Below are 12,240 nucleotides of genomic sequence, written 5' to 3'. Positions count from 1 at the left end.
CTTGCTTTATTTCACAGTTGAGTGGTTACAGTATATTGAAATAAGAGTTAATTAGAAAAGCACATACAATGACAGAACTCAGGGGCACACAATATTAATTCACGTGTCTTTACTAAAGTATGATTAGGAATACAGGGAAGCTTTATGAAAAAAAACAAATCGAGATTGAACTAACTGAACATAAAAATATGAAAGCTCTAGGTGTGGTGTTGCAACTTTGTTTGGTTCCCGAACACATCTGGTAATAATATCCATGTAAATAAGACGGCACACAGTTCTTTATTAGAGATGCTTAATATCATTTTTGAAAATGTGTAAAAATAAGACTGCATGTATTGATTTTAAGATGAACATAAAGGTCTCACTATAAGGTCATTAATGCACTCTAGTGAAATCCTTTTGGTCGTCAGTTCATTATTTTTGGAAGTATGACATCAGAATGAGCTGTGCTGCTGCTTCTGCTTTTCCTCTGTGCTTGAGGCTTCGCCCTCGCCACATCCTTCTCTGCATCCTTTGCGAGTGTACTATCTTCTCTATGCTGTTGAATCCCAAGCCTCCTTCTGCAAGTGGGATTCTGACCTGGGAAATGCAAAAAAACAACATCAGATCAAAGTTCGTGGTCAAAGTTTGTGTTCGAGAGACATTTAGACACATCTGGTTGCACACATTTGTGCAGCACGTTGAGATAGCGCTGCTTCATCTGCTGCCTCATCTGCGCAGTACTGTAAATATTTGCTATGCTGCAGAGGTGGCGTCTCTGCCCAGCTGTGAGGGCCGGGTGCTGAGACAGAAACCAAGACCCAATCTGATCATATATGGTACAACAACAGTAATCTTGTTACACCTCGGTAATATCACATGGACTTTGTTCTTTCCATCACAAAGCCCTAAACAAAAAGGAAATACCAAAAAAAAAATGTTTCAGTGTTGTAGAGTTACCTGTAAGAAGGGTGCAGACATCAAAGATTTGGGAATGAGTATTGTGTTCATGTGCTGGCTGCCTGCATGCGTGTCCATGTGCCGTCCTCTGTGCAGCTCTCTCACTTGCTGGATAGGAAGACTTTCAAAGGCTGACAAAGGCAATGTGCAGCAGACATTTTAATTGAAATCTGAAAATTATTTCTCATAATGTGTTTCAAATAGTTGGACAAGTGTTATATATATTTCTTTAAGTTTCTTATTTGCTGAGCTCTGTGTTACTGTGATGTAGATTATCCTTGAGCAATATAGCACATACATACTGTAACATTGAGGTTCTTAATATAAAATAGCTTTTACTTTTGGTTCTTTGATACTAAGTCCGTAAGTACATGTATTGAAAAAGAAAGCACTTATCGTGTATTACCTTCAATTGCACAATTGAAAAGATTTGTTAATTAAAGCATAACAGCGTAACTGAGACAGTCACCAAATAGAAATACAAACATCTACTACATATTTCAGATATAACTTTTCTATTTTGTATTTCAAGATGTGAGTAAACCATAGGATTTAAAGGGAAATATATGACTCACCCGGTGTGCTTCTCTGGTTAGACACTGCAGAGCTTAGAAGTAAAAAAGAATCTTACAATTAAATAAAATGCATTCACCCATTTCAAAACTAAAACTCACGGTGTGGGCTTACCTCCTACAGATGTGCCCACTTGCATTTTTTAACAGGGTTTCTTTTTTCAGCTGCTCAACAAATGTCACCCGCTTTCTCATCTTTACTTACAATCCCAATATTTCCCCGGTGATTAGCGGGAGAGGTTGCCAGCATCTCTTTTATCCGCTCTGTATGCGCGTGAAATAAAGCCGGCCCTGAAATCTGACACCGTTCCCCGGCTTCCAATTACAGAGCAGGGGGCCAATATCCTTGAACCCAGTGTGTTCTCATTTAAAATGTAAAACAAACTAAATGACAGGCCAATCTGTTTGCACACTTTATTGAGCATCATGTCCAATATACATTGCATTGACACAAAACAAGGAACAAAAAACACCAAATAATGGCGTTAGGGTGGATTACCTGGACACACCATTTTCAGAGCGTATTGCTTCATGACATTTCAAACGCACCGAATCTGTGCAAATACAGTGAACACCGGTCAGAGGAGGTCATGGTAGGTTAGAAAATTCTGACTTTAAAAGGTAATGTCAACAGCAGTCATGTGATCAGAAAGTCTACAGACACCTACTAACTGTACACATCACATTCACCCAGAATGTACTAACAAATGGTATCATATTGAAACGTACCAGACTCCTTCGAACCTGATTGCATGCGCCAAAAGATGGTTAGCCATTTTTCAATGTCAGTCACAGACCATAATCATGTATAACATAATTCTGAATAGATGTCTTAATGGCTTTAACGGTCAGCAACACCACCGATGAATGTGAACAAATCAAGCAGATGGTTTCCAGACTCCACCCAAACACGACAGTGTATATTATTTATCAAAAAATAAAACCTAGATGCAGGATTGTGTTCATTTTTCCATCAGAACACTTATTTATACTCTACTAGCTGCAAGTCCACTTCAAGTCTCTATCAAGAATTCCAAACCAAATTCAATGATTAAGTAATGGGTGATAAATATTATCTAGGTTTGAAACAATCAGAACTCAAGACGACCACAGAATTAAAAAGCTTTACTCAACAATCTACCCACGGTCCCGTGACATAAAGCTTCCTTCACCCAGTGATCAAAAGCCGAATGTAAGAACGCATGGCCCAACTCTACAATGGAGCCCCGAAAAAAAAACCAAACATGTTTATAGATGAAGACCTCAAACGACCAGAATACTTGTCAAACTAATTAACCTTTTAAATTAAGCTAAGCGCAGATGCCGGAAATCCACTACACACGTGGACTGTTTTTGGTCATCCTTGATTTATATTAACGTTGTGATGAGACACCAGACGGCGTGATGATTAATTGATATCGCCATTAACCACGAAGGGCCACTTGTTTAAAGGTAAGGCGCTGGAATATTAGAGGTTTACAGTACAGACTGCTGATCTAAAATCATCCCTAATTCAGTAGAATAGTTTTATCCTGAGAAAGTGGCTCAAACCTTCCGTTGCCATTAGCTACGCTTGTGCCAGTCAGTACATTATAAAACCACGACTCTTAAATCATCCAGTAGGCCATTCTATTTACATCTACAGATAGCAACAATACATGACAGAGCTGTTTGAGGGGGATCATGCAGATTTGGGAGTCATGGTTTTATAGCTCTTAGACGCACACTAGCAAGAAAATGCCAGCAGAAGGCCTCTTCTCAGAAAATAAATACTGTATGAAAAACACTCTAAAAGTTCTCAACCCGTCCCTCTAAACAACAAGCAGACTCTGCGGAAGTGAAGCCAACAAAAGGCAGCAGTGATTCAATGACAGCGTTGAACATATCCACATGTTATGGACAGAGATTTGCTGGGCTGACATTAATCCGGTGGCAAGTGTTCAGTCGGGAGGACAAGTGATGACCTAACGGTAACAGGTGTTTTGTTTTACACAATCTTCACCACTAAATTGCATAAGAAACCTGGTATAAAGTAGAAACTGTTCAGCAGCAGATTAAAAAAAGCAAGTTAATTTACAGTAGTGACATATCTTACATCATTATTTTTTTCCAAAATAAATAAAATTAAATATACAATTCCAGGGAGGAAACGGGTTAATTTCGCTGGTACGGTTCTCAAATTGGCTCATCTTGTGGAAAACGACAACCGCTCACGGAAACGTGGTTGAGGGCAACCGATTCCTTTGACTGGCAAAACAAGGGGTGCAAAAGCCTTTTGCTGAAATCTTCCCTCTGAAGGCATTTTCTTTAACTGAAAAAAAAAGATCATTACTATTACTCTATTACTTCTAGTACATGGTTCTCAAAATTAACTCTTGCTTCTTAGGTGGGACAACTCACTTTACTTACCCTGGAATTTACAACCGACTCCTAATCGAAAGCCATCTCTTGACTTTTTCTTACACAGCGAGCCACCTTCCGCTTGAATTCCCCGTTAGGGTCCTCCCTCCACTCTTTCTGTGGGAGCAACATCAGATTTGTTTTAGTTTTTGAGCAACACATCAACCTATTTGTTCCTCCATGATAACATGAAGGAAAATACAGTGTTTTTTGTGTCAGGGGATAAATAGTGGAACTCACTGCCGCATCCACATTAGCTGGGGAGTCGCTGTTGGGGTCTGCCAGCATGGAGATAACACTAATCATGATTGTCTCTACCGTGTGGATCGGAAGCCAGCGCTCCTCTGGCTTTTCGTAACCAAACTTATCTTCTCCTGGCTCGTGCAGGATTGAGATGCAAACATCTCCGTTCTTTGCAACTGCGACGAATGAGAACATGGATTTAACAGTGGGGTGAAAGTCTCAATTGTTTTAATGAAACTCCAAATGTGGATCACAAAAGCCTTTAAATTGATCGAATAAAAATCAACACATTTTTTTAAATTGACAAGACCAACTGATGGAAATGGAGATTAGAAGTAAGTAAACCGTTGTTTACCATTTGGGTGCCAGATTTCGGTGATGAACTTCATCTTCGGAGGCCGTAGTGGATAATCATAGGGAAAAGTTAGGTATGCTTTGAAAAACCCGCCCTCACTGCAATACAAAGAACAGAGCAAGGAAGAATGAGAAAATGTGCATTTAAAATAGTAATTCATAGATTTCTCAACCAAAGACATGAGTGTGCAAATATGATCTCACTTACAAAAGGGTATCTTGTGGACCAATGATCACAACTTCCCATTTATATATGTCATCATCATCAATCAGACCAGCTGAAAAGCCCTCTACGGGATTCTTGTTGAGCTCTGAAAAAAAAAAAAAAAAAGTACAATGAACTGGAAATAAAAGTAAAACGTTACAGTGCAAAGTACCACATGGCTGTGATTGAGCTCCAATGATGTGGCAATAAAAAAACATCCATTACATGTCATTTAGTTGACGCTTCTATCTAAAGCGACTTACATTGCATTTTGACCCATGTTTTTTTTTAAACATTTTGGCTGGGGAGAGATTAGGGGTTAGGTGTCTTGCTCAGGGACACTTCGACATGGCACATGGAGCAGCCGGGATTGGAACCACCAACCTTGCGGTTCCCAGCGCACCACGCTACTCCATGCACCACCGTCACACATGGTAAGATAACTATTTTTTCCCCCTTTGCCACAGAACAAAGAGTGAATTGATTTTGTAATAGGCTTTAACACAAGAAAAAAAAAAACACAGTTGAGGCAAGAAATGGTTCACAGTAAACACCTTTAGAGAGCAATGACAATGCAGAACAGCCATAATCAATTTTTTAAGCCAGAAACCTTATAATTTATTAAATGATGACAACAGAAAATCCCAGTACTGGCGTTGATTGTTTTGCTTAAAGCATTCTCGGTCATGATTATGATTTTATCTTCATAGGAGATACAGCCTTCAGAGTTTTTCATCGTTGCCGAATAATTATTGAACTAAGAGAACGATTTCTGTTTGTGACTCCATTGAAGCTAATTCAACAAGTAAACAGATCAAGCCGCGGGTTCCAATGTGTCACCGTTCTGTGAATCACCGACTTGAAGAACTGAATTGAGCCAACCCCAACAAAGTATGTGATTCATTAGCCCACGCGTCGAAAAACCAAAGTCAATCAGTCATGGAATGGGATGTTAAATCAGTGGAAGCGGTGCTCGTGGATGGATGGATGGATGGATGGATGGATGCTGTTATTGACTACAGACAACATGAATCCTACAGACAACGCTCAGTGCATCCTGACTGCACAGTGTGTTAAAAATGGGTTGATTATGTTACCGACAACTGAAACAAAAATATCCATTTAGTGACAAGACGTAGTTCTCACTGTCTGAGATGTTGGGCCTCATCAAATTCTGAAGTTATGCATAATATATTTTACATTCAAGCTGCATTACGGTTTTAAGATTCAATCCAATTTTTGCCTTTTGAGCCAATTGAATAATTACCTTTTCTTTATCCACACACACGCACACACACACTCTGACAGCTGCACCTGAACATAAGGGGTATTGATATCTCTACGTAAAAGTCCTTCTATCTGCCAAAAACAGCGCAGCCACGAACCATCACTCGTGTTGATATTTTTAAATGAACCCCAGAGGAGGCTTCTTGAGAGAGGGCTCCGACACCGAGATGAGAATCCTCACTAAAATTTGACGTCAGAAACGTTAGATATTGCGTTAAAGAGCTCTGCTGATACTTTGATATTTGAATCAGTGTGGTGCATATTGTTTTAAGTTATATAAGGGTTAGATTACACACCGCTAGCATTAGCAAGACGAAAGTCATCAGAGCAGATTAATCCTTGGATTGATTATTCCTTTGTTCCGTCCGCTAACTAATGTGGAACTAATGCTAGCCCGCTAGCAAGGTTGGCTTTGCGATTCATTGTTGCCGTTATGGAGCCCCGTTAAGTTGTAAATGTGTGTTTATTTCCCCCCCAGAGACCCGATAATCAAGGTAGCTTAGCCACACACTGGACTGCAGTGATAAAGAAGCCCATTGTGTTGCTTGGTTAGCTTTCCGAGCTCACTCCTATGGCGTAAACAGAGCTTTGCGAAGCTACAATAACCGCTAACGTTAGCTGCTAAGTAGGTAGCCTTTATAACGGTTACATCTGCTTACAATGTTATATTCACATTACCTGCCAGTTGTTTTCGAAGAAGTAATGCTGATTGTTCGGTCATGGTACGCAGACGTAAATGAAAACCACTTTGTGTCAACAAATAATTTCCAAAAAATGGAGCTAAAGCGTAAAATCGAGGTGAGATCTTGCGCTGCCTGCTGCTTATTTCACTCTGTGTTTTGACACAAGGTTCAGCTGCTGGGTTTAGCTCTGCGCATGCGCGTAAGCACTCGGCTATGTGTAAATAGCTGTGTGTGTATTGTGTTAAAGGCAACATTTCTTTCACTAACCTTCCTAGTCCTGATTCCTGGTGCAGGTATTTCAGGACCGTTAGAGCTCAGTTCGTGGAGACAATTGTGACATCTAGCGAATTCCAATATTTCACTGTAAGTCTCAACAAGAGGGTCAATGCATAAGCAATATGTCTTTTGAGAAATCCAGACCAATTGATCTGTATGATACTGACTTTCTGATAGATTTGTTATTGTCTACTACACGGAGCTTTGTTGTGGTTATTTGGATTTGTTTCTAAAATATCTGGCCTTAAAGAATGTGTTACAGTTACAGATCTTGCTCAGATCTTCTTATTTGTAAAATATCTTACATTGTGTAACCTCATTAAATATCGATTTGAAAAGTGTCTTGATTATGTTTGCTGATACCTGTCTAAACAATGCTTGACTAGATCGTGGCATGAAATAGATAAAGGGTATCTGTTTATTAGGAACTGGAGTATTAGGTAAATAAATATGAATAATAATGACCATTTGTCAGTGTAAATAAATGTCTCCAGATGGTATTATACCGTAGAACATTATTAATCTTAGAATGTTTAAACACACATATATAAGAAACTATAAAAATGTCATGTTATGCCTTTTCTCTTTTTATTTCTTAAACAAAATAATAAAATCCGTTTCTGCTCGCTAACGACGCAAAATGTCATATTGACTGCTGTAATTGTTGAAAGTACGAGTTTGCAAAGGGTGCCTTAACGCAGCATTATGCGGAAGGAAGGGTTATCGGCGCCATATTTAATACATCACTAGCTAGCTAGCATTAGCTGTTTACAAGCCCAAACTTTTAACTAGAGACGGAAACCTAAAGCAAGCCTTCAAATCAATCTAAAATGAATGTGATAGATCATGTACGGGACATGGCTGCCGCTGGCCTTCACTCTAACGTCCGGATATTGAGCAGTTTGTTGCTGACGATGAGTAATAACAACCCGTAAGTAATGTCCTATAAGGGTGCGTCTATTTCCTGAAGAGTGCCTCTTCAGAATCTTTGTGTTTTCCGCCCAAGACAGCGATAGCCCAAAGCGAACTGGCAAACGACAACAAACATTATTGATCCTAGCTGTAAAGCGCCAGTGCTCCTTTTTATCAATGCAAACAAATGCCCGCAAGATAAGCTTATCAACGTAGCGTTAACCATTTCAATACGACTACAGGACATTGTTTTCCAAGAAATAGTCATATGAAAGAACCCCTGTAGTTATGCCTCCAGCTGTAAGCCATTTGTTAAATACATTGCGAGTTATATTGAGTTATGTTGGTGAATAGAAGGACTTGTCACATTTGTTGATAACGTATTACTGTTGTATTGTGTGGCTGATTTTAATGCATTGGCTTTGTGCCTCAACGTCATAGTAAGGTCACAATGTTTTTATGTCTCCTTTTTTTCAAATGTGATAATATTCCTTATCAGTTCGGTTTGGCTTCTATATTTTAATCAACTCTTATTTCTTTTCTGTATAGTTGAGCATTTTCGAAGATAATGTAATGTCTGTGTGCTATTATCATTGCATGTGTAGCAGATACGTGTTTTCTATGGTCTGTCAACTCTGATTTATAATTACTTTGTTATTTTATAATTTTTTCATCCAAGAGAGCTTTTCTCCCCGGCCCAGAAGTACCAGTTGCTGGTTTACCACGCCGATGCCATCTTCCATGATAAGGAATACCGTAATGCTGCCTGCAAATACAGCATGGCATTGCAACAGAAGAAAGTCCTCAGCAAAACCTCTAAAGTCCGTACAAGTACCGGTGGAGCTGCATCTAGCTTACAGGCCCAGGTGGGTTCCACAAGGCATCAATTTTGTCTGACACTACAACATGATTCTGTGTGTCCACCCAAATTATGCTTTTCAGGCTGTGAGATTAAACAAGCTTATTTAAATATCTGTACCACAAGGGGAATCGCTATAATTATTTATGTCGTTTTTTTAGAGTTTGCCCTCTGAAATTGAGGTGAAGTACAAGATCGCTGAATGCTACACCATTCTGAAACTGGATAAAGATGCCATTGCTGTGCTCGACGGGATCCCATCCAGACAAAGGACCCCCAAGGTGGGCGGCTCATCTCATTGTTATTGTCATTAGTGTTTTTCTTCATGCCCTCCAGGCCGTCCTTTCTGTATGTGAGATAAGTCACTGCGTGTGACTGGACAGGGTCCACACATTGAAATACATTTTTCTTAAGAGATGTTATTTATCTGATTTGACTGTTCTTTCTTGTCTCAGATCAACATGATGCTAGCTAACCTGTACAGGAAAGCGGGTCAGGAGCGCTCTGCAGTGACGAGCTACAAAGAGGTTCTCAGACAGTGTCCTGTTGCCCTGGATGCCATCATTGGTAAGAAGGGTCACAGAGACCCCTTCATCCAAATTTAAACCCGCTGAGACATGTGTACCTACTCAAGTCTATCTATACAATTTATTCTATAAATGTAGCTTTTGTATGCATGCACAAATGCATACATACGCACACTATCTCTGTTAGGATGTAACACATGCTCTTGTTGCTTTTTGAATAAACTTGGGATTTTGCTTTTTTCTCCCGCAGGTCTTCTTTCTTTATCAGTCAAAGGAGCTGAAGTGGCGTCCATGACTATGGATGTGACCCAGAATATTCCCAACCTGGACTGGCTCTCTGTTTGGATCAAAGCGTATGCCTTCATACATGCAGGGGACAATCAAAGAGCCATCAACACTATTTGGTGAGCAGTAATAGAAAGTGACAGAATTTTGTTCCTCTATTCTTTATGGCGGACTTATTTTTATTTGATGCATCTTCGTTCCTCCCTCATCTCATCTCAGCTCCCTTGAGAAGAAGTCTCTGTTGCGGGACAACGTGGACCTCCTGGTGAGCCTGGCAGATGTTAACTTCAGGGCAGGTGACACTAAGAACGCCATCCTCAAATTTGAACAAGCCCAGATGCTGGACCCATATCTCATCAAAGGTGTGTTTTTAGTTTATTGACTTTTTCTCTTGGCAAGCTTCTTTTTTTGTGTGTAAAGTAAAGGCTGTGCCTCAGGGTCAGGTCTGCTTGCAGGAGTTTAACCAAAACAAGACTTCCGGTCTCTGTAAAGTGTGTTGTATTGTTTGTTCTTGCAGGAATGGATGTGTATGGCTACCTGATGGCCCGCGAAGGACACTTGGAGGATGTTGAGGTTCTGGGAGGGCGATTATTTAACATCTCAGACCAGCATGCAGAACCCTGGGTGATCTCTGGGTAAGACTCTCACATTGTTGTGGTTACTTTGTTTCATTTTTTGAATCATCGTCTGCCTCATTGTCCTAGATTTTTTGGGGGGGATTCCTCTTGATGTTGTTTCGTTTGTTCAGTTGTCACAGCTTTTATAGCAAGCGTTACTCCAGAGCCCTCTACCTGGGAGCAAAGGCCATCCAGCTGAACAGCAACAGTGTGCAGGCTCTCCTCCTGAAGGGGGCAGCACTAAGAAACATGGGTCGCGTTCAAGAAGCCATCATCCATTTCAGGGAGGCCATGCGCTTGGCTCCTTGCAGGCTCGACTGCTACGAAGGCACGTTTGTCTTCTCAGATTTGATACATTCGTGTTCCCCTCGCATTGACTCTTCAACCCCATTGATAACTATCCATTCACAGGTCTGATCGACTGTTACCTGGCATCCAATGGGATTCGAGAGGCCATGGGAATGGCTAATAACATCTATAAGACTCTGGGGGCCAACGCGCAGACTCTGACCATCCTCGCCACAGTGTGCCTTGAGGACCCTGTGACTCAGGAGAAAGCCAAAACGCTGCTGGACAAAGCTCTGGCCCAGAGGCCCGACTACACCAAGGCTGTGGTCAAGAAGGCGGAGCTGCTCAGTACGTAAAGCTTTTTCAAGTAGTGGCACAGTTCCCATGAACTTAAATGTATTAATTGTCTGCAATACAGAGTGAATATAGACATGCGGGTATAAATGACCGTGTCCTGTTTTCTTGTGAAGGTCGGGAACAGAAATATGAAGAAGGCATCGCTCTCCTCAGAAACGCACTGGCCAATCAGAGTGATTGTGTCCTGCACAGAATGCTGGGAGATTTCTTAGTGGCTGTCAACGATTACCAAGAAGCCATGGATCAGTACAGCATAGCGCTGAGGTACCCAATCTTTCTTTTTTGGGGGGGGGGGGTTAACTAATAATCTTGGCCAATCCAAGCACAACATAAGGATTTCTATTTTTTTTCAAATTTCCCAGTTAGTGTGTGCGTTTACGTCTTGTTTTTCTGTCCACAGCCTGGATCCCAATGACCAGAAGTCTCTGGAAGGCATGCAGAAGATGGAGAAGGAGGAGAGCCCCGCGGACGCTACGATAGAGCTGGACGGCGACGACATGGAGGGCAGCGGAGAGGACGGAGACCTGGAGGGCAGCGACAGTGAAGCGGCACAGTGGGCCGATCAGGAACAGTGGTTTGGAATGCAGTGACCTCGGCCCCCGGAGGATGCTCAGTCACTGCCCCCCCCCCCCAATCCTGTGGAAGCAGCAAAACGTGGCCACTGAATCTATTCCCCCCCCCCCCAACATTCTGACAACCTCACTTCACCGGGGAGCTAATTGAGCCTCGTGTCCATACAGATGCCGATGCAGCCTTACAGCAGCAGTAGACACTAAACCCCAGAGAAAATAGAGATCCGCTTTTCCATTCCTTGATTTCTTAATATCTGTTCAAAATATTAGCTAATATCGCACACTCTACTTTGGCTTTTTGGTCAGCACTTCTTTGCTGGCCATCTCAATAAATTATGATCTTGGGTGGTGCAAAATACTGTTAAAATGTTAAATGTACTCATTCAAAAGTGAGTTGTATTAAGAGGAAAAAAAACTGCACTGGATTTGGGGTTCAGTATACTGGAGGATGGAAAAATATTGGGTGAAGCAAGTGTCAGAACCAGTTGGTGTGGTGGGAAAGACCGACAAAGATTCAAATTCAGTGTTTTTCAGCCCGACGCTTGTTTGCAGATCACGGTGATGTTTTTAAATGTGCCACAACTTCACATCTGACAAGCAGGTCTGTGAAAAAGTGACTATGTATCATATCTCTGCAGCTCTTTAAAATATATAATCTAAGTTTGAATTGTCACAAGAATGTGCAATGTACAGGCTTTATTTGTGTGTGTCGTTGAAAATAACCTGACATTGACTCCAATGTTTCTTAACTTCAAGATTAATGTCTATAGTATTTTGTACATATTTTTAAAGTGTATAATAAAATAAACACCCACTTGGCTTGACTGGAGTGGTATTTGGTTTAAAGTGGTAAAATGACTCCTT

General features: G+C 41.0%; 3 protein-coding genes across 4 annotated transcripts; 1 reads left to right on the top strand and 2 right to left on the bottom strand.

Annotated features, from left to right (window-relative positions):
* Window positions 1-27: 27 nt before the first annotated feature.
* Window positions 28-1,791, bottom strand: LOC119225394 (uncharacterized). Its single transcript, XM_062562488.1, has 5 exons — window positions 1,627-1,791; window positions 1,515-1,546; window positions 940-1,070; window positions 667-781; window positions 28-579 (listed from the first exon to the last, which is right to left on the bottom strand). Exons 1-5 carry the CDS (start codon window positions 1,704-1,706, stop codon window positions 407-409), a joined length of 531 nt encoding a protein of 176 aa, XP_062418472.1. The 5' UTR covers window positions 1,707-1,791; the 3' UTR covers window positions 28-406.
* Window positions 1,792-1,911: 120 nt separating this feature from the next.
* Window positions 1,912-6,883, bottom strand: LOC119225393 (ubiquitin-conjugating enzyme E2 G1-like). Of its 2 annotated transcripts, none has more exons than XM_037483215.2 (6): window positions 6,679-6,883; window positions 4,717-4,819; window positions 4,510-4,607; window positions 4,152-4,330; window positions 3,921-4,028; window positions 1,912-3,822 (listed from the first exon to the last, which is right to left on the bottom strand). In XM_037483215.2, the coding sequence occupies exons 1-5, from the start codon at window positions 6,719-6,721 to the stop codon at window positions 3,942-3,944; spliced, it is 510 nt and encodes a 169-aa protein (XP_037339112.1). In that variant the 5' UTR covers window positions 6,722-6,883; the 3' UTR covers window positions 1,912-3,822; window positions 3,921-3,941. The 2 variants fall into 2 exon arrangements, with proteins under 2 accessions (XP_037339112.1, XP_037339113.1); XM_037483216.2 differs by having other exon boundaries at window positions 3,912-4,028; window positions 6,679-6,856.
* Window positions 6,884-7,650: 767 nt separating this feature from the next.
* On the top strand, window positions 7,651-12,195 carry anapc7 (anaphase promoting complex subunit 7). The gene is made up of 11 exons (XM_037481521.2): window positions 7,651-7,890; window positions 8,551-8,737; window positions 8,892-9,011; window positions 9,186-9,297; window positions 9,508-9,661; window positions 9,762-9,904; window positions 10,060-10,177; window positions 10,291-10,487; window positions 10,571-10,795; window positions 10,918-11,068; window positions 11,205-12,195. The coding sequence occupies exons 1-11, from the start codon at window positions 7,790-7,792 to the stop codon at window positions 11,392-11,394; spliced, it is 1,698 nt and encodes a 565-aa protein (XP_037337418.1). The 5' UTR covers window positions 7,651-7,789; the 3' UTR covers window positions 11,395-12,195.
* The last annotated feature ends 45 nt before the right edge of the window (window positions 12,196-12,240 follow it).

This window comes from Pungitius pungitius, chromosome 5 (genome assembly GCF_949316345.1).
Source record: "Pungitius pungitius chromosome 5, fPunPun2.1, whole genome shotgun sequence".
NCBI classification, from domain to species: domain Eukaryota; kingdom Metazoa; phylum Chordata; class Actinopteri; order Perciformes; family Gasterosteidae; genus Pungitius; species Pungitius pungitius.
Note: the sequence above shows the minus strand (reverse complement) of the source record. Positions and strands in the feature narration are given on the sequence as shown.